The 20084-nt window shown below is 47.5% G+C and overlaps 8 protein-coding genes across 8 annotated transcripts; 6 read left to right on the top strand and 2 right to left on the bottom strand.

The window, feature by feature from the left end:
* The first annotated feature begins 290 nt into the window (after positions 1 to 290).
* Positions 291 to 1144, top strand: F5Y00DRAFT_197066 (uncharacterized protein). The gene has a single exon (XM_048005280.1). The coding sequence runs from the start codon at positions 560 to 562 to the stop codon at positions 902 to 904; it is 345 nt and encodes a 114-aa protein (XP_047860538.1). The 5' UTR covers positions 291 to 559; the 3' UTR covers positions 905 to 1144.
* A 584-nt stretch (positions 1145 to 1728) lies between these two features.
* On the bottom strand, positions 1729 to 2747 carry F5Y00DRAFT_266436 (Metalloprotease; the record flags this gene model as incomplete). The annotated part of the gene is made up of 4 exons (XM_048011943.1): positions 1729 to 1801; positions 1852 to 2160; positions 2221 to 2429; positions 2481 to 2747. 4 exons carry the CDS (start codon positions 2745 to 2747, stop codon positions 1729 to 1731), a joined length of 858 nt encoding a protein of 285 aa, XP_047860537.1.
* A 2378-nt stretch (positions 2748 to 5125) lies between these two features.
* Positions 5126 to 6241, top strand: F5Y00DRAFT_266435 (uncharacterized protein; the record flags this gene model as incomplete). Its single annotated transcript, XM_048011942.1, has 3 exons — positions 5126 to 5206; positions 5260 to 5973; positions 6050 to 6241. The coding sequence occupies 3 exons, from the start codon at positions 5126 to 5128 to the stop codon at positions 6239 to 6241; spliced, it is 987 nt and encodes a 328-aa protein (XP_047860536.1).
* Positions 6242 to 6956: 715 nt separating this feature from the next.
* Positions 6957 to 9953, top strand: F5Y00DRAFT_273929 (glycoside hydrolase family 78 protein; the record flags this gene model as incomplete). The annotated part of the gene is made up of 3 exons (XM_048013264.1): positions 6957 to 8456; positions 8532 to 8574; positions 8760 to 9953. The coding sequence occupies 3 exons, from the start codon at positions 6957 to 6959 to the stop codon at positions 9773 to 9775; spliced, it is 2559 nt and encodes an 852-aa protein (XP_047860535.1). The 3' UTR covers positions 9776 to 9953.
* Positions 9954 to 10368: 415 nt separating this feature from the next.
* On the top strand, positions 10369 to 11280 carry F5Y00DRAFT_266433 (uncharacterized protein; the record flags this gene model as incomplete). The annotated part of the gene is made up of 1 exon (XM_048011941.1): positions 10369 to 11280. The coding sequence occupies one exon, from the start codon at positions 10369 to 10371 to the stop codon at positions 11278 to 11280; it is 912 nt and encodes a 303-aa protein (XP_047860534.1).
* A 371-nt stretch (positions 11281 to 11651) lies between these two features.
* On the top strand, positions 11652 to 12272 carry F5Y00DRAFT_197061 (actin depolymerizing protein). Its single transcript, XM_048005279.1, has one exon. It carries the CDS (start codon positions 11757 to 11759, stop codon positions 12195 to 12197), a length of 441 nt encoding a protein of 146 aa, XP_047860533.1. The 5' UTR covers positions 11652 to 11756; the 3' UTR covers positions 12198 to 12272.
* Positions 11913 to 12895, bottom strand: F5Y00DRAFT_248369 (RmlC-like cupin domain-containing protein). Its single transcript, XM_048009430.1, has one exon. The coding sequence runs from the start codon at positions 12862 to 12864 to the stop codon at positions 12349 to 12351; it is 516 nt and encodes a 171-aa protein (XP_047860532.1). The 5' UTR covers positions 12865 to 12895; the 3' UTR covers positions 11913 to 12348.
* Positions 12896 to 12980: 85 nt separating this feature from the next.
* On the top strand, positions 12981 to 14481 carry F5Y00DRAFT_248367 (uncharacterized protein). Its single transcript, XM_048009429.1, has 3 exons — positions 12981 to 13286; positions 13382 to 13819; positions 13894 to 14481. The coding sequence occupies exons 1-3, from the start codon at positions 13208 to 13210 to the stop codon at positions 14325 to 14327; spliced, it is 951 nt and encodes a 316-aa protein (XP_047860531.1). The 5' UTR covers positions 12981 to 13207; the 3' UTR covers positions 14328 to 14481.
* The last annotated feature ends 5603 nt before the right edge of the window (positions 14482 to 20084 follow it).

The following is a 20084-nucleotide window of genomic DNA, read 5'->3' as shown; positions in this document are numbered from 1 at the left end:
CGATGCATCGTATTGCGTAAACCTTGCGTTCCGACAGTCGCATTTTTTTTCTATGGGAGTTGGGCCCCCTTTTCCTTCCCAATTGGACCAATTGGACCAAATAGGAAATTAAAAATTACTTGAGACTTGTCCCCAGTAGATGCTGAAGCCTCATATTCCTTGAGAGTAAGATTTATCCCCTAGCCACGAGAAATTTCTAGAAGAACGCGGACATCGTGTATAAATGAAGTAAAAATAGCCGACGTGAAATTCGGCTATGGATAGGAACCAATCGCAATCATTAGGTATGACTCGTTGTCTCCCAAGATGGATGTATGTCTATTATCCCCGTAACCTCGTAACATTTAGCCGGGACGTAAAGGAGGGCTCACGACGTCAGTGACACTATTTGGCCAGACCTCGACGGCAATATATAAACCGGGCGACGACATTGACAAGCATCGTGAAGTCTATTGGCATTTGTCACCAGGTTGAAGTCGAACTTGAAGTTGTGAATTACTTATTCAACCATTCAATTTCTTCTACGACATTACCCAGGGCAGCAACAGAAGCCCTAGCCATGCACGCTACGACCTACTTGGGATTCGTTGCTATTTTAGCCATCTCAAGGTTTGCCGATGCGCGACCTATGAAACACTACGAAGGGTTAGCAGAGACCTACATACAAGCTTTCGGGTCGAATATGATAGCCAACGATACCGATTCCGTGGCCCAACCTTCGTCCGTAACGCCTACCTCAACTCAGACAGAATCGGCGTGTAAGCCCTTCAAGATGCCAGCAGTACCTCCGCACTGCCTCATGATGGGTGGTGAATTGGCCTGCCACGGCCAGTCGCTGTACTGCAGATACCCTACCGATTGGGGCGTTGGTTATGATCCGGTTGGCGAGTGCTGGACTTGTTAAGTCGCTAGTTCAGGGGGGATAAAGAAGCATGGATATGTGGAGTTTTATTGAGGCTTAATCTGCTAAGAATCACGTTTCGGTCGATGACGTCGAGTAGGAATATCCAACCCCTGATTTCGACGAGATCGAGCAATCGGCGAATACGGCGAATTTCGGAGTTGGTGGGGATTGTTGGCGTTGGAAGATCATTGATTAATACATAGGTACACTTATTAAAATAAAGGACGGAGTAAAAATTGCATAGTGTAGTTAAGAGATGTATAGCTCGAGCATCATTATTAACCCAGATGAATGAAGTCAAACAACTTACGGATCCTAGTCCCCGGCCGTGAGGCACAGTAGGGTGGATCGTGTACCTTGATGGCCGCAGACATTGCCGAGTGTGGTAACACACCCTTCATCCATCCGGATCATCGGTAAAAGATCTGCACAGTACCAAAGATCAGAACGTGGGGAAGCTGAACCCAACATAATAGGATAGCGCTTAGTTGAGCCGCTTATAGCTTACCTTGACATCCAGAAAGATCGTTGGACTCGGGTGTATTTCCGTTTGCTATGGGATATTATGAGATTGCTGTGGACGTTATTATGAATATGTTAACTCCGTAGTAGGCACAAGTTATGTAGATGACCTCTGTCATTATTATGGTTTTATGTGATGTCATAGTATTCTAAGAGAAGATTTAAGGGTTACGGGATCGAGAAGCAGGTACATATAGGGCTATTATATAGGTCTAGACAAATCGAGTCATGTGACACCCCTCTTGAGCTCTTCGAGCACACTTATCGCTACCTACATACCTAGGTACCTAGGTAGGTATCCTTCAAGAACGGTAAGTAGACCAGCCGCTAAACATACGATCTTCTTGATTTGGGGTGAACTCTTCGTAACAAGCACTGCATTTAGAAGTCAGCAATAGAGGCTAATAGCTGGCAGGTAGACTAACTCATCCGAGTAATCCATATAATTATGTATAGGATCAACGCCACCGCCAGGACAGCTATCCCTCCCGATTGGACAGCCGCTAGACGCCGATGCTTGAGGAGGAGTATCATTTATAGAATCCCCTGGACTCTGACATCCTCCTTGGAAAGTATGATAGAGGTTCATCCAATGACCAACCTCATGTGTGACAGTACCCCCTAAATTATATGGAGCGGCGCTACCCCCGGGGACGGATTGCCCTAGCACGGTACATCCATCGAGGTAGAACTCGGTAGATCCATCAGCAACGTTGTCTGGGAAGTAGCAATATCTAGCAAGGATATTAATGATTTCTCTCGCACAGGATCGTAAGGAAAGACTAGGGGCTTACCCGAGCAATCCACCGCCGAGATTGCCTAGGAAATAAATATTGAGGTCGGAGTAGGTGCCTTTGCGAAGCGCCCTCTTCATTGCAAGTTCATTCCCGTCCGCAGCCCAACTGCGGTTTATGGTCCAGTCCGTGCTAACCAGGTTGAACGTAATGCCATGCACACCATAGGCTGCGTTCATAACATCAAGTTGATCGTCAATCATTTGTTGCTATATCCGATTTAGTAAGTGAAGCGGCCACGACAATACTCTACTACTTACGGTAATATAACCATCGTCGAGAGATGTGGATGACGCTACAACGTGGAAGTAGGTGTTCACGCTGAACGATCTGAGGGCCCGAGATTCGCCCTTAGCACGCATTTCCTGCTCCTTAGCAAGCATAACTTGGGAGGCGGCTATTTGAGCTTCGGTAGGCTCAGGGGTACCGCAAATCCTCGTAGAGTTTCCGTCTGCTCGCGGGAGCACATAATGGGCAGCAGCTGTATAAGCCAGCAGGGCTGCAGCAGTGACAGACTTAAGCAACATCGTATACTGAGGAATGGAGACTAGTATTATTGCGGATGAAAGAAAGGTCTAATAGGACATATGGTTGGTAGAGTATCAAGACATCAGTTGAAAGCTCCTAAGAATATCTTATAGTCGTTGATACCAAGCCAGACAGATACACTCTCACCAAACTCTTCATATCTACCTCGGTTCCGCGCGAAGCCGCTGATAACTCTGTTACCTGCCTAATTTGCGCCATCACGTATCTACTCTAGTTTTTCTTGCGCAGAGATTTCTGTAATACGAAATCGTTGGTTCGTTACGTGACTCTCAGCTAACCAATCAACCACCACCCCTTAGCATCTGACAGCAGAATTAGTCGAAGTCTACTTATGGTGTAGGTCACGGTAGTTCGCATATTCAGCTCTGACGTCCATGTAAAGCTTGAAGATAGGCGGTCTCGACTCCAAGAGAGCCTTACTCGGAAGAGTAGGTTACCACTGGAAGTTCTTAGAGTGATAGTGGGCCATCTATAAGGAGAAGCTGGATGAATCCCTGCCGCGCGCCTGACAATTATTGGCATAACCAAAAATTCTGCCCTATCAGCTCAAGTACCGAAGATAGTACGCATAGGGATCGGTGAGGGAAGCTCGTAGATATCGGCCAGGACCAACTACGGCCTCTTGGCGGAGGGGACTCTGATTAGAAGTAAGTGCAGTAAGCTACAAATAATTCTTAGGTGAATGTAGTATTCTCAACGCACGCACGCCGCCTGACATGCAGAAAACATAACTGCCCTTCCTGTCACATACCGAGTCGCGGCCGTCCAATCGGCGGTAAGATCCATATTAATGCAAGTCACCCGTCTCGCTGCAGAAGATAAGATTAATAGCCCAGCTAACGCAAATCTGATCGCTTGCCTGTTACGGTTGTTACGTAGAACCATTACCCTGGTTATCAACACCAATACCAAGAGGATGTAAATGAATTGCAATATAGGTCTTGGCTACCTATCCTTCAGAAGATGATAGGGTATCAGCAGCTTTATCAAACGACGATAGGTAAAAGCTGCTGTGGCATTCTTCAAAAGATACCTTGGATGCCAAGCTGCCAAGTTGCCAAGTTGCCAAGTTGCCAAGAATTGCAACGTTAAAGCTTCAATAACAGGCGCATTATCGTGAATAACTATCTCCAATTGTCGTATTGGACTCTATTTTACGTGGCCTGCTTCCAAAATTGGCTGACTGAAGTTCGTTTGAAAATAGCTGCGTATAAGCAACATGCTACACAAACACTTCTGATATCTAAGATAGCGACTTCGGGCCTAATAGTATCCGCGTTCGAATACTTCTTGACCAAGTCATACAATCACTAATCTTCTGTTTTCATAATGGCATTGTAATATTTTAAAACTCCTCCAAGTACAGCGTTGACATTATCTAGTGATGCTTATTTACTTGGCTAAATCCATACACGGAGATATCAATATCCGCGGAGAGCATTAGATGCGAGAGATAGGTACATCTTCCGGGATCCGCGGCAATGATGCTATATAACTATATCTGACCCTAATACTTCTTCTTCGCGCGCTTTCTTATCAGGTCCTTACCGTTTGTTAATCTCTGACTACGATGTGTATCTCAGTGAACTTGAGAAAAGTGAACCGATGGAAATCGTGCCGGCCGATGATGACGTAATCATAATTATGGATCGCGGTTCGGGTTCGGGTTCGGGAGGTTAAATCTATTCCGACGAGCTCCACTCGTCCCCGAACACGACAAGCCCGTTTGTAAACTTCGAGCATCGCCATAATAATATTCCGTGACTTTGGGGCCTCCGCGTATAAGTAATATTCGCCGGTTGGTTTTCTCAGACCGGAATTCCGGCAATCTAGTGATGATTCTCGAGCCGCGAAGATCAGCGAGTTCAACGAGTCAATTAATAGCTTAACCTGACTTAGATCTAACTTAACTTAATCTAGGTAGATATATCTATTCAAATCAGGTAGAAAATATTTTTTATTTGTTCAGCGAACAGGTAAATATGAGGGTATATAGGTACCTACCTATATATATCCTCAAAAGGCGGGTGGTAATGGATTTGAGGTAGGAAATTTATGTGGCTGGTGTGGCTTTATAAGGGCTCCCAGGTCAGTCCTACGATACGGTCAGGTAAACCTCATTTTTCAAATATATTTGACCTGACTCGGACAAGGTCAATTCTTTAGTTATTTGGCCTGACTTGGCTCATCGAACTCGTTGCCGTATCTTTCACCAAACCCATCTTATGGAAGGTCTACGAAGGGAACGTGGGTAAAGGAATCAGCAAATTGAAGTTATGTTTCTCCAAGCTGAGCTCTTAGTTAGTACCTCACTATGTTGATTTGTTATGAGGCTGACAAAATAAAATAGTTAGAAATGTCTTCGCCCCAGAAGTCCCCGGCGCGCGCTGGTTCATCCCAGACACCTCGAATCTCCGCCGACACAAAGCGGCCGATGGTGGGCTTTATGCTAGAGTTCGACATTATCTTGACGCTAATCGTGAGACTTAGACTCCATCTGGTTCGGGCCCTAGCCCCCAAAGAGCTCAAGCTCAGCATTCGCACCTCCCTCTAACGATCGAAAAAGAGGATCTGGACTTCCACGGGTATCCAAAGTCGTGGTTATACGACCCCGACAAGGCAAGTCTCCACATCAAGACCTTCTACCAGGATATGCAAGAACGAGAGGCTGCATATGCCGGAAAGGGCCCCGGAAATGGCTTTATGCTCGCCATTGACCAAGATGGGGACCCCAAATTCCACCATCGCCAGTATCCGAGCCCCAGTCTCAACGACCGCCCCTCAACTGGCTCGGCTTGGGTATACCTCATAAAGGAGAATCCTGATACCGACAAGCCTGAGTTTAAGCTAGTCACAACCGATTGTATATCGGAGTATATAGTAAAGGGCTGGAAGCTGTGGGACCATCCTGAGCGGCCGATCGACCCACAGAAGAACGATATAGATACCCGCAATGTGGAGCGAGGCCGCGATGTCCAAACTACCGACAGGCCATACAATAATACCCTGAAACTTTTTGGCCGGGATATCGAGGCTTCCAAAGGCCTTGATAGTAAGTCGGATTGGAAGCCCGGCCAGCCTTTTGGCCCTGGGGACACGGCTAAGTCCATCTCGAAAGTAAACGACCTCCAAACCCCAGCCCAATCGAACGACCAAAGTGCTACGTCATTTGGGCACTTGGGCTTTCATCCTCGCCCGGCACAAGTTAGCGCAGGATTGGGGGGGTTATGACAACTACTACGACTGGGAATCAGCCGGTCGTCATGTAGACAAAACAAAGGTCGAGAACAGAGGCGATCCAAAGACGCTAAACGGCATGGTCTTTACCTCGCAAGACGATCCTAACCGCCGCCTAGAAATTAAACTTACGCCGGAAGAAGTGGAGAAATGGGATCCGAAACGCCCAATAAAAACCCTATGTGAGGAGGTCAACTCAAATGATAGCCAATCTCAGGGGCAGGGACGGGGATGAGGTGGAAGTCGGGGCGGAAACCGGGGCGGGAATCGATGTCGAGGCAACTCTAGAAACAATGATCCCTCGTTTTGGTAAATTAGACCCTTTGGAGAAGTCCAAGCCTGCCAACCTCGAAAAATAGGACACAAGTCCAGCTTTATATTGGAGCAATCTAGGCAACAAAAGTCTACAAGGTTCACAGATGCGAGACCCGTCCTTTCAGTTTCGACAAAATTGGGCGCAAGTCCTTTTTATTTCAACAGGGTGGGTTGGAGTTCTCGGAGGTCATGACCACTGGCTAGCTGAATATGTAGAATACTATCACATACAATCTGTACAAACGCAGTGATATGGCATAACGGAGCTTACCTCTAACTTCACACATTACCTTACATAATTTTGGTAACTTCCACATTCGCGATGCAGATCTTTGCGGGGCACTAGTCGAGACAATCCGGCACGATGTCACAGCTATACGTATTCAGAAGAGGGGCCGGATAAAGGATAAAGTTGATCATATATGCCGAAGGAGTACTGCTTGTGGAAGAGCAATACAACAAAACAGGTATGCACCTCGTTCTATATAGCCGAGGCATGCATGTAGTTCTAAACCTCTATCTTCCTGTCGTCGTGACGGAATATTTATATTTATACAACACTCTTTAACAGTCAGAGAGTTGTGCTTCAGACTGCCAACCTCATTCGACATATTACCTGCCTTGAAGAAACAGTGATGGCCGTCGCAATCTCTCAAGTGTCCTTTGAGCATCACAGAGTAGCTCTGGGCATTGGAGAGGATTCTCCTCGAATATCATGGCGGTTCGAGGGTCAGGAGCAAGACTGGAGGCAAGGCGGATACAGCATTGAATTATCCCGACATAAGCAGAATCAAACTGGACTATCCCAAATTGAGTTATTTCATCACAATTCCTCAGATTCTGTTCTTGTTCCTTGGCCCACTGTCTTGTTAGCATCAGCAGAGTCTGCTACAGTTCGTGTGAGAGCATATGGCGAAGGAGATCATCCTGACACCCCTTGGTCCGACAAAGTCAACGTGGAGACCGGACTTCTGGATCGGGACGATTGGTCAGGGGCTCGGATGATAAGTGCAGACAAGGAAACAGAGAAAAATGCCACCCACCAGCCGTTACTCTTTCGCAAAGAGTTCTCAGTTAATAGTACTAGTGTGGAGAAAGCACGATTGTACATTACGGCTTATGGCTTATACGAAGCACAAATCAACGGGAAAAGGGTCGGTACTAACGTACTTGCTCCGGGCTGGCAATCTTACAAACATCGTCTAGTCTACGATACTTACGATGTCACAGACCTACTACTCGCCGGAGATAATGTTCTCGGGATAACAGTTGGCGAAGGTTGGTATGCTGGCCGCCTTGGATTTGGAGCAGGCAACCGCAATATCTGGGGCGATACTTTAGGGGCTATGGCCCTTTTAGTTACTACATCCAATGGAAAAACGCGAAGTATCAAAACAGATAAGTCTTGGACATCGAGTACAGGTCCGATCGTGACCTCTGAAATATACAATGGAGAAGTATACGACTCGAGGCTAGAGCAGACTGGGTGGTCAACCCCTGGATTTCTTGTCCCGGACACTGCAAAGTGGATTGCAGTGAAAGAGCTTGAGACACCTTACGGAATACTGGCTGCCCCTGACGGACCCCCTATCCAACGTATCGAAGAGATCAAGCTGCGGGAGATATTGACATCTCCCACCGGAAAGACTATTCTTGACTTCGGGCAGAACTTCGCTGGATGGCTTAGGATTGCTGTTAAAGGTAAAAGAGGAGAGACTATCAAATTAGTGCATACCGAAGTCCTAGAAGATGGAGAAGTAGCGACTCGACCGCTTAGAAATGCTACTCAGACAGACTACCTTACGCTCTCGGGCGAGCTTCAAACTTGGGAGCCAAGTTTTACTTACCACGGATTTAGATACGTCATGGTCGACGGGTGGCCCGAAGACGATACTCCGCTAAACAGCGATTCGATGAGCGCGATAGTACTGCATTCAAATATGGAGGAGACAGGTGCTTTCGAGTGTTCAGACGAACTCCTAAATAAGTTACACGCAAATGTGAGGTGGTCTATGAAATCCAACTTCATGAGTATTCCAAGTGACTGTCCCCAAAGGGATGAAAGACTCGGATGGACGGGAGATAGCCTCGCGTTTGCTCCGACAGCCAATTTTCTCTACGATACTTCTGGTTTTGTATGTTGCGTGGTTCCTTGTCACCATTTCCAGAGACCAGGGCTGTTCAGTACTGACCAAAAACTGGCATTTTAGTGGCGAGGTTGGTTAAAGGATCTTCAGTCGGAGCAGGTAAAAGGTTAGTTGCCCACAATCCAGGCCTAGATAACCTCATGTCGACTTCCCTGATTATATTCTGAAATTACGAAAGAAAAATAAATAAAAAGGAAAGAATAAAATAGCCATCGCTAACGCTTTATGCTCTAGGCGTTCCGCCGTTAGTTGTCCCCGCAGTCCCCGCGTCAGGGCCACCAACCGCTACAGCGATTTGGGGTGACGCTTTAGTCGCTAACCCTTTCAACACATACCGTGCCTCTGGAGATCTTGATACGTTACGAGAGCAATACACTGGCGCAAAAGCATGGCTTGACGAAGGCATTCCTAGAAACGAAGCCGGCTTGTGGAGTCGTTCAAACTTTCAGCTAGGTGATTGGTTGGACCCCAAGTCTCCGCCAGACGACCCGGGCCGCGCCACTACGAGCTCTACATATGTTGCTGATGCATATCTCGTCTACGTAACCGGACTGGTTGCGGAGATGGCCTCGGAGCTTGGGCTTGACGACGATAAAATCCGCTTCGAGAAATGGGCTGAAGACCTCAAGACGGCTTTCGGAGAAGCATGGATAGGTCCCCAAGGTATCGTCGCCAACGAGACGCAAACTGGCCTCGCGTTACCGCTATACTTTGATTTATTCGATAGCGAAGCGCAAGCAAACGCAGCGGCCAGTCGACTGGAGAAAATTATCGTAGATAATAAATATCTAGTTGGAACAGGTTTCTCGGGGACGCACTTGCTCGGCCTTGCCCTGACTAAATACAACCTTACCGATACCTTCTACAAGATGTTAAGCCAAACAGCGGTCCCCTCTTGGTTGTATCAAGTAACGATGGGAGCTACGACTACGTGGGAGAGATGGGATAGCCTCCTCCCTGATGGCTCGCTCAATCCCGGGGAAATGCTATCCTTTAACCATTATTCGTTTGGCTCGGTAGCAAACTGGATACACCAGGTTATTAGCGGCCTGGCTCCAGCGAGGCCGGGATGGAAGACAGCCAGAGTGAACATAGAGCCAGGTGGAAACATAACTTGGGCTAAAGCCAGTTATTTAAGCCCTTACGGCAAGATATCGACGGATTGGAAGATTAATGACACCGGATTCCACCTGGTGTTAGAAGTGCCACCGAACACGGACGCGGAAGTAGTACTGCCTGGCGAAAAGCGCACTCTTTTAGTCGGAAGCGGTCGTCACAGGATTTCCGACCCTACATTTCATTTTTGACTCGTTATGTTGGGAGCCAAACTCGCGTGACGTCTTCGAGTCTTGCATTCATTTAGCATCAGATAGGGGCTTACCATAAATAATCCTATCCTAGCATATTGATGGTAGTGGTGAATTCGTTTACACCTAGTTGGCGCGTAGTACAGGAGCAGAACTAGATTGTCCCCTAATAAGAAAAACACCTCAGCGAGTTGAGTCTGTTAGGACAAAACTCGCAACTCATATAGACGTCACCCGTTCCAGTCATCCACTCAAGTTTACCTGTGCAAAGTAGTCTGGTCAGAACCGAGTGCGTGAATATCCAGGTATAGGTGCTGTTTAATCCCATATTTCAGACACTAAAGTCTAAAACGAAGTGACTACCTACCTTAGGTACTCATACTAATAAGGACGCCAACTTGATATATAACAAATGGAAATCTCCAATGACACCCTTCGAATACTACCAGAGCAGTTCTTCCCCTGTTCCTCTCAACCATCTCACCTCTCCAGATACGTTCGATCCTGTCTAAACGGCCATAAAACGATCGAAAACGAAAAAATAAAACCACCTAACAAGGTTAATACGGATATTGCCCTCTAGCGGGCTCATCATGGGGCCCAGCATCGATCCTGGGAAGGGTGAAACTCCCCAGCTTCATACCCTGCCTCTGGAAGTTCAGGCGATGATTCTTAGCAGTATGGCACCCCAGCACTTTCGGAAGGCCTTCTTCACGTGCCGTCTGGTGTGTCGAAGGCTCAAGGAGGCCACAGACCTTGCTTTCAGGAATAAATTCGTCCCCTCGGTCCGCTTTTCGATTTTTCTAGATGAGGTTACCGCAATCCGTAAGGCCGGGCATCGAATAGACTTTGAAGATTATTCTATCGAAGTTACTTTGGATTTTACTTCATTTTCCGAAGATAAAACTCAAGCTATCTTCTCTTATGGCCCTAATTCCGGTGTTGATACATTTGACGATACCGTATCAACAAGCGACGCAGAAGTTCGCATCGGGCCTGTTCGATTTTGGCCACTACGTCCTATCTGTAAGCTTCTTTGGCAAGGTACTATGGAGCGTTACCAGGTTCGAACTACAGAGGAAGGATATCACAAGCCTCGTCTCCATGTCGCTGGCATGCTATTCGAGTTACCATATATGGACGACATCAAGTTTGACCCTGAAAAAGTCGAGCTCAGAATCCCCTGGGTCAGATTTGCGGCTTGTTTGTTCCCTAGACACGACGTGTTTGGGAGACAGCTCAAGCTAATGGCATGTCAGGACCTTGAGGCTACCCGCTGGAAGACATCAAACCCATCCGTAGAACAAGGGTTACGAATTGCTTTGCGTTCGAATGTCGTGCGCGCCGAACGATTCTATACATGCTTCGAAGCGGCTTATTGGGAATATTCACGCCTGTTTCCACAGGAGTCTACCTGGTACTGGAGTCCCTTTAGGATTCCTAGTCCCTCAGCCTGGTACCCAGAATGGGCCGAATACGTTGGAATCAGCTTGACGGCTTATTGAATATGATCTGGCGTGAACAGACATCCATTAGGTTAATATCTAATGCCTCTTTGCCCCGTATGTATGCACGATAGTATTAGAGACGATACTACCAATGTAGTTTCATGATTTACCGTATCTTCTAACAGTATCTTCTAAACCCTTTACCGCTTCAAAAACAAAATTTGTTGTGATATGCGCATAGACTGAAAGTGGGAATAGGGGTAAAAACTGGGTCACGCATACAGCTGATAATAAGTCTGACGGGCCGTTAGCAGCGCTAAACATTTATGGCATTTGAAGCCAGCGTCCAGGGGGTTAACATCTTTCCCTCTCCGTCTACCTCTAAACCGAAACTCATCACAAGCAAGATACTCAAAGTTCGATAACAAAAACCATTCGACCGGCTTTATCATTCCCACATGTTATAATAACGAACGAACTACCCTTTCTCGAATTATACCCTCCCCTCCCTCTCGAAGAACCCCACACGCAAGATGTCCGGCATCGACTCCCCCGAAGTCCTAGCAGCATACGACGCTGTACGCTCGGACAAGGACGCGACAAACTGGCTACTACTATCATACGCTAGTGCCGTAGGCGACAAGTTGGTGCTCTCGGGAACCGGCAGCGGGGGACTATCGGAGGTGGTATCGAAGCTAGACGACTCTCAGGTCAATTACGCGTACGTACGAGTCGAATACAATAACGACTCGGAGAGCAAGCGTGTCAAGTTCGTGCTCATCGTATGGATCGGAGAGGGCGTCAAGGTGATGCGCAAAGCTCGCGTGTCCATAGAGAGCTCACACGTGAAGAAGGTGCTGGCGCATCATTCTATAACAGTCGACGCTCGTGATCGAGGCGACCTTGACGAGAAGGACATCGTGACTAGGTTACGGAGAGCCGGCGGTGCTGATTACAACGGCGGAAGGGGCTAAGAGACATTAGACAGACGTTTGGAGACGATCATATACGGAGTTAAGGGGTTGAGCGAATAGACGATGTTAGGGGATGTTGGCGTGTTTATCTCGGTCGCATATATATACACAATAAATGGACAAGCATTTGGTTCTTGCTTAATTTAGGTATCTAACCCTTGACGGGTTCTCCGTTCCAGCCGGTAAGATTCACTACATCCGGAATCCTCCCGCTGCGTACGATGGTCCAGATGATATCCTCGTCGCTGTCGTTCACCTCTTGGTGCTCCATATACGCGGGGATGAGGGCAAAGTCCCCAGGTTCCAAATCTACCCTCATTGTCCCCCCTTCAGACACGACGGTTCCTCGTCCCTTAACAGCGTAGACTATGGTGTCTTGTTCTCCGTGATGATGGACCGCCGAGGCAGTATGTGGTTTTGCAAGCATGCTGGTGGCGCAGATACCGTCGCATTTATCAACTATGGCATCGGAGCGGATCATTCCATCTGTCTGCGCTCCCGATGTTTGAACATCCGAAGCCTTGATGGATTGGACCGGTTGCGATGGTTCGGGATGAGACATGATGATGGTGGAATTGGTTGATGAAACTTGGACGATACGAAATCTATAAACTTTGAAGTCGAACGAATAAGCCACTGACGTTGTGAGAGCTACTTGGTGACACATATATGTCGACGTTTCTTTTGTCCTATTACATCATGTCCCTCCTAATATACATGTGAATAAAGTACATGTAACTAGGTACCTCCCAGTTATCTATACAGTATACAACTACCGGGTAAGTGGCTTAGTCATAATGATAACATTATGGATTTATCGCGGCAACGCGCATTAGTGGGATGGCGGGGCAGCCGGGGGGCAGCCGGGCTCTCACAATTCATCCACCTCAAGTACCTCTTAGGCTCTTACACAGCTTCTTACATTAGCATCCAATGAGCCACCAATAAATCATCAACCGAATAAGCATCAACCCCGGCAATTCGTAATATCGCATCGTGCCATTTCTAATATGGATATCTCAAATCCTCGTCGCATATTAGCCGTCTCCTTGGCAGATTCGACTTACCACTTAACCAAGGTAATCAAAGGTAAATTCATATAACGTACCTCTTCTCTTATACAACCCAGCCTATCATTCTCCACACACGAATTACCTCCATCATTAAAACTAACCCTCGGCCAGACCTCACCGGTACTCATCCAGAACAGACCTCAACGTCACTAGCCGGTTCATCACACAGCCTCTCTTTAAAGACAGCATACTACACGGCCGAAGTGCCCATATGGTTAGATCTCATATCATCACCGTCAGAATGGGCCGACTCTTTCTTATCTCCCGAGGCCAAGGAGGTCCTCGAGGTTCTCGGCGGAGTCGTCGTAGTCTTTTCGCTACCACTCAAGTCGCAGACGGATGAGGTCAAGGCGGCGCAGGAACTCATCCAGAACGTAGGCAAGGTTATCAAGGACGGGCTTGGCGGCTGGTCGTGGGACGGAGTCGGTCTGTGTCTGGGCGTTGGAGAAATAGACGATGTCGATGAGTGGGAAGATTGCTGCGCCGAGTGGGGGTTGGAGTTCGTACAGGTCAAGAGTCAGTCCGTGGCAACACGAAACGAATTCGGCGGTACGTTTTGCGTCTGGTACACCTGTATCCAACAGGATAGAGAATCCAAGGTAAGAGACTAATTAAGCATGCAGAAAAAACCGGTATCCCCCGTGCCCTAGAAGCGCTAGAATCAAACGACTGGTCTCACACATCCGCCGACGACCTCGGGTCTGATTTCGACTTTGAGACGGAACTAAACATCGAAAATAACGACAATGGCAAAGACAAGGATGGGCCTGATCTCGACCCAGAAAACCTCGATTTTGGTTTCGATCGCGAGGACTTTGCCGGTCTCAAACAAGTGATATGGAATTCCGGGAAAGATGAGGACTTTCTTAACGGAGAACCGAATACGGACACCAGCAAGAAGGACGACGGGGAAAATATGGATGATGAGGATATCAGGAAGATAGAACGCATGATGGTTAAGTTACAGGCTGTGCGCGATACGAGCGCCGGGATGTCGGAAGACCAACGTAAGCGCGTAGCCGCAAAGGCGGTGGCCGAGGTTATGAAAGAACTATGAATACTAACTAGTTTTGCTTGTTCGTATCCACACGGGATATCTGCTGGGGATGTGGACTCCTACAGATACTTATAGGTATATAACGCACCTATACTAGAGGACTAATACCGTCATAAAGGTGTTCTGGCTATACCAATGATTCTAATACTCTTACGAACTTATACCGTATCCAGCATTGGTAAGAATCCGAATATCGAGGAGTCATTAATCGCAAAGTCCCTGTTAGTTACAGGCTTAAGGTATCTGCAATATACGATAGAGCCCGTATAAATCCTCAAAGATCAGCATTTAGTCCGGAAATGTTTCACGAAGTGCGTATATAAGTTTACCCCTAAGCCGAGTTCTCAAATTCCCTTGGCGGGTCGTAACTTGGATGTATGAGATATGTTATTATTTATAATAGCAACTGGCTTATAGCTCTCATACCGTTTATTAGACTTATATGAAGGGCTGTATTAGTTACATCACCTTCAAACACGATGTGTCTAGATGATGTAGCCACGCACTCACTTTCCGTTAGCTATACCCAAGCCTATTTTAGGTGTGTGGTAATAATGCTGCCCGAGTTAATATTGTATTGATTAAAACTCATTACCTCGTATGCCTTTACAAGAGCCGGCCATCGCCATATCAGCACCCCTAATATCACTCACGCTGTTTCTTGCTGGAAAGAGAGTTCTTAAATTTAGCCGTGGATCTTGAGTTCATTCACACTTTTAAACCAAGGGGTATGAATCGCGACACTGCGGGTGTTACTAATAATATTAGTATTGTTTCAATATCCCCTATCTACACTTAACGTAGGTAGTCTATAAAATGACGTCTCGATTCTTGCCGTCACCAGCCCTATATACTAGAACGACGTAGTATTTATATAGCAACGTAGGATGCCTTTTCATACGACACCATGCGTATCACAAACCCGAAACCGAAGTTTCTACCTCACTGTTGAACGAGGTAGTTTCAATCATCCATTGTTAGCACCCATTTATAACTCCCTTGGTAGTTAAACCTTTGTTATGTCGCTGGGATTCAACTATGGAAGCTTCACGATTAATAGGATCCGCCAAGAATATCAAACGCGCATCGACCGCGGGATGATCCATTAAGCCAATGTTGCCTTCGGTACCCACTGATCGTTTCATGCCCCTGGAACGTAACCCCAGGCCGCTCGACCACGTTCTTGCCACGGCTTAGATCGGAGCGATTACCTCTCTTGAATCATCTACGGTGTCGCCGGCATGAACCGTCCGGGGCTAACGAATCGTGTTTATGCCTCATAAGGCTGGCGTCTTACGGAACTTGTGATTACAGTAGACGAGGAGGGAGTGGATTGATTGACTGAATATAAGTCGATATCGACCGCCTTCCGACCTATACATAAAAGACTATGATGTTAATATCAGGCGCAAGACTCAAACCACTTCGTAGAAGCTTGAGTTTGTTTCCGAGTGGGCGTATTTTGCAACATCTTGGTTCCAAAGGGCAAAGGGCACAGTCCAAGAAGAGGCTTTGTACAGAGCGAACAAAAACGATCGGGAGGCATCCTGAAATAGGCAAGGTGCGATAAAGCGCATGACGAGGACCTTGCCTGTTTTGCCATTTCGAGGGTACCTAGTCCATGATACCGATTCTCTTAATAGAGCAGTCTAAGCGGGGACGTCTACGTGACGCCGCAGGCCTACCTTGTCCGCGAGGCGAGAAGCTGAGGCCACGGAGCCGGGATGGCGAGCAATTTTGCTCTTCTAAAACCTCCGAACTATTTTCTAGAATGTGCAGATTCCATACGATATGTACGTAGATGTTCAGCACAAATGGGCCGATAAATCTGTAACAGCACGGCTCTGCATACGATAAATACATGTCATATCATCCCATGCCGCAACCCGTATACATAGTAGTGGAAATGAGAGCTGACTGAGAGTGGTCAGATATCAATTCGCCCATTAATTTGATCTTGCGTAAAGGGCTGTACGAAGGCGTTCTTGGAGCGTCTCTACTGGATTTACCTCCAGTAAGCTGCAGCTACACGCAAGTCTGCGCAAAAATACGCGGCGAGAAAGGGCCCCTGGGTTCGCTAATTATCAGAGCGATCTTTCATGCGCTTACGAGGATGTGATATAGACTGTGCTGTGAAACGATTGGCTGGCGAGGCTAAACCGAGTATATCAACTTCATGCATAATCTGGGGACCGGGTAGTGCTACGGGTTGATGCATGAAGTCGCGAGTCTTAAGGACATGCATCTATGCCCGAGATGCTAGGTACTCACCCGAAGCGTTTATACATGTTACCTTAGTATCTAACCTGTGGTATTCATAACCAGTGCTTAATGCAAATCGGGCATTTTGTCGACTGTTCGGTGCCATGTTTGGATTTAGGTAAAAGCGTTACTGTCCCTCGAGGATTTCAGATATTGTTCTATCTATTGTTGTTTAGTACCCAACCTATGCGTTAGGACCCTGTTGCGAGGATGAAGAAAGCGGGCGGGTGAGATACGCTAAATACCGATATAGCCTGGTATACTCATACTATGGTGCTGGCCGATCTTTAATACGATCTGTTATACGATCTCTAGATGCATCTATTTGTGTTGGAAGCCTTGGCTTAACATACGATGTTATGAAATACCTAACCACTATGCTCAGGTCAGCAAGCGCGGGTAGAACTCCTCGTGTGCTTTTCTACCGACGTACGCATGGCTTAGCTCCGTCCGCTGCCGAAAGACCGAAAATTTGTCAAAGATTGCTCGATGTTGTACTCCGTACGCGTGTTCAGGAAACATAAAACGATACCAGCCGAAGCCTTAAGAAACTAGTTCAGGCCGGGCCGTCAAGCTAACCAATCGGGAGAGGGTCAGCTTGATAGACGCCCGCGTGCACGGTGCACGATCGGCTGGACAAAAGTAGAAGGCTGCATTCTCCTTTATGCGAGCTGTGGCTCGATAACCGGGCAAGGGTAGTGGAATGCGCCTGGTAACGAGTTGGACGCGTCGCGGTGCTTTTCCGAACCCACTTACGAAGTACGCCATGTAAAAACGAAAATATACTCGATGGCATATGTTAGTGCGCTTTGCACCAAGATCCGGGCTTGACTAAACATCTTCATGGATCTTCCCTTTACACTTATAATGCTCTTTCCCGTCTGTCGCATTGGAGGCCGAGACTAATAACCTGTTTCCCGTAACATAGATAAAAAGCCCAGGCGCGTTTGTGGAGGGTAGGGCATTGGAGGATCAGGTGCATACGCGGGAGGGAATGTATCTTTTCTGCAAGGTACAATACCGACGGGACGCGTGACGCCCTTTGCTGGTTCGCGATTCAGGGGTAGCAGCGCTAGTGCCAAGTACGCAACGCTAACTTGCAAGGGGTCGCCTTGCGCTTATGTGAGAGACTATGTACCTAGATAGTATGCGTACATATATCTCGATCCGCCTGGCACTGTGCTGAACCGTGAGGATTAGGTTGTTCTTACGATCCGAGTTGTTTCGTTTGACCGGGTATGTTAATAAGAGATGTCTAATGGTATGGTTGAATTTATATGTAAAGAAAAGAGCATCGATGATGAGGCTTATTCTTTACAGCCGTACACTATGTCTAGCTGACCCCCTGAAGGTTAAGAGCCGAGATCTACCGCGTTTCTCGGCTGTAAATGTCTCAAGCCGCCTAAACCCTAACCTCGCTGATGCTTGGCGGGTCCAAAGTTCTTCCTTACCGGGACGCGAGGGATTCGTAAGGGATTTTTATCCTGCGACTTAACCTTCTTTGGCGGTAAGGTAAACCACCAGCCTTCTCGGGGACGGATCCTATCCGGATGAAGAAACGCTGGATGAAGAATACGCTGTTGGCCGGACTCTTACGTCGAACCTGCGAAGGAAACGTTGCAGAATAGACAAGCCGTTGGTATCGCCGATGCGCATGAAGACGCTATGGTTAGTTTCATCGAGATGGTTGCTTTAGCCTGTGTTCGACTTAGGTGGCTGTAAAGGTTCTCGAGAGTGAGTGATGAGCGCTATATTCTTTAGTACTTTTAACACCGATCTTCTTCGCGCATACCTATGCGACCCCTCCAACAAGAGGCCAAGACTTGGGAATCGCGGACCATGGGGGATGAACGGATAGGAGAATGTGCTACACAGTGCACAATAAATAGCGGCACACGAAGCCGACTCCATGCTACTGCAGGAACACGACGGATGGTTGTGCAGTCCCGCCGTGTTACTGGCTCACCAATGCAGGTACTGATACCCACACAGTCCTACTTCTCATCAAGATCTCTTCCCGAAAGGAAATCCGAGGGAAGAAAAGGTCATCATCTTGGGCAACGCATAGTGCTATGCTATGTTATGTATTTTCTTCTAATTCTGATGACGTGCTGGCTGGCTGGCGGGGAAAAGCATGGACCATTCCGTAGTTCAAGCCACTAGTTCCTTAAGAGGGGCCGCGGGCTGTTCGGACGCGGTCAACCGCGTGAGTATCTTGTGAGTATCTCGACTGTTGCGGAAAAGTATGCAGGGATAAGATGACTTAGGCTGGGTGCTACATAGATCCCACCAGGCTTTAGGATCGGTAATCGAGCAGGCCGAATCCAGAGAGACTATTCATATTCCTGGCTGGATTCCGTTGACGACAAGAATAGCCATGTATGTATGTATGTAGTAGTCTGTAGTTCTTGGGATGCTGAGGGGCGAGGCGATGACTTTTATCATTCTATTGGGTATGTGCCAGGCGTTTGCGCTGGCTGGTCAGCTCAGCTCAGTGTCAGGGTTGACGACTAACAAATGTATTCTTGGCCCTTGACCCCCCTTTTCTTGCATAACAGTCTTGTCGTTCGTGGGGCGATATCAATATGAGGGTCTCTCATTGGCTCTAAAACATACGCCGTCAAACAAACCCCCACCACCACTGGGATAGATAGGATGGATCGTCATCTAGGTTGTTCAAGGGAGGACGCTTAATCGTGCGTTTGATTTCCAGCTCGAAGTAGCTCAGCAGTGCATTTTTGGTAAGTATCTCCCGTTACCTGTGCGGCCAACTACTTATTCACGTGAGACTGCGTGGGTCGAGTTTCTTTTTTCACTCTCCCGACCACCGCTAACATAATGGTAAAGCTCTTGGGGAAACTTTAGTAGATCGTCCGAATCCGAAACCATCGATTTGGGGGCCAAAGTTTCTATGTTAGACAGGCGGCTCGGGGAACTGTCGTACGAGTCCCGTCCTGTCGGCTTAGATATTCGACCTGGATTATCCTGCGCGAGGACAATCGCAGATCGGCCAGCTTACCTTATGTAGGTACCTACTTATGTACTGCGTGTTGCCAACCTTTAACGCCGTCCATTAGGCCGCTGAAGGCCTAGAGCTGGCACGGCCATGTTGAGAAAGACCGTGGCGCGCGCCTTTCGTGGTCATAGGATAATAGTTCATTAGACTCACCGAGATTTCGGGTGAAGAGGGCGAAAATAGAGCAAGAGGCATTGTGCTCTAATATTTAATATGCTAATAGGTCGTTAGGTCGACGTCGTATTCGAGACGCTTTTCCGTACGTTGGCTGATATGTACACCAAAGTCGCGGCGCACGTCAGCGTGGATGTCCAACCTCTTTTAGCCGGTACCGTAGCTATTATGGTCCACCAGTCAGAGTGTTTCCCTTGCTCTCGTGCGCAACCCGGTACATAGTAGAATATATCTACCGCACTGTCTGGATTGTCCAGGGGAAGGACACCTAAAAGTTAAGAGTGATAACCATGTATACCTCCTAC

Source organism: Daldinia vernicosa, assembly GCF_022497035.1.
Source record: "Daldinia vernicosa strain CBS 139.73 unplaced genomic scaffold F5Y00scaffold_71, whole genome shotgun sequence".
In the NCBI taxonomy this organism is placed as follows: Eukaryota; Fungi; Ascomycota; class Sordariomycetes; order Xylariales; family Hypoxylaceae; genus Daldinia; species Daldinia vernicosa.
This window is presented reverse-complemented; position numbering and strand designations above follow the sequence as displayed.

Coding starts and splice junctions, on each gene's coding strand:
- F5Y00DRAFT_248369 (XM_048009430.1), bottom strand. CDS start 12,864: ATGTGTCACCAAGTAGCTCTCACAACGTCAGTGGCTTATTCGTTCGAC.
- F5Y00DRAFT_197061 (XM_048005279.1), top strand. CDS start 11,757: ATGTCCGGCATCGACTCCCCCGAAGTCCTAGCAGCATACGACGCTGTA.
- F5Y00DRAFT_248367 (XM_048009429.1), top strand. CDS start 13,208: ATGGATATCTCAAATCCTCGTCGCATATTAGCCGTCTCCTTGGCAGAT. Junction 13,287..13,381: donor CTTAACCAAGGTAATCAAAG/GTAAATTCATAT, acceptor ACCCTCGGCCAG/ACCTCACCGGTACTCATCCA. Junction 13,820..13,893: donor AACACGAAACGAATTCGGCG/GTACGTTTTGCG, acceptor TTAAGCATGCAG/AAAAAACCGGTATCCCCCGT.
- F5Y00DRAFT_197066 (XM_048005280.1), top strand. CDS start 560: ATGCACGCTACGACCTACTTGGGATTCGTTGCTATTTTAGCCATCTCA.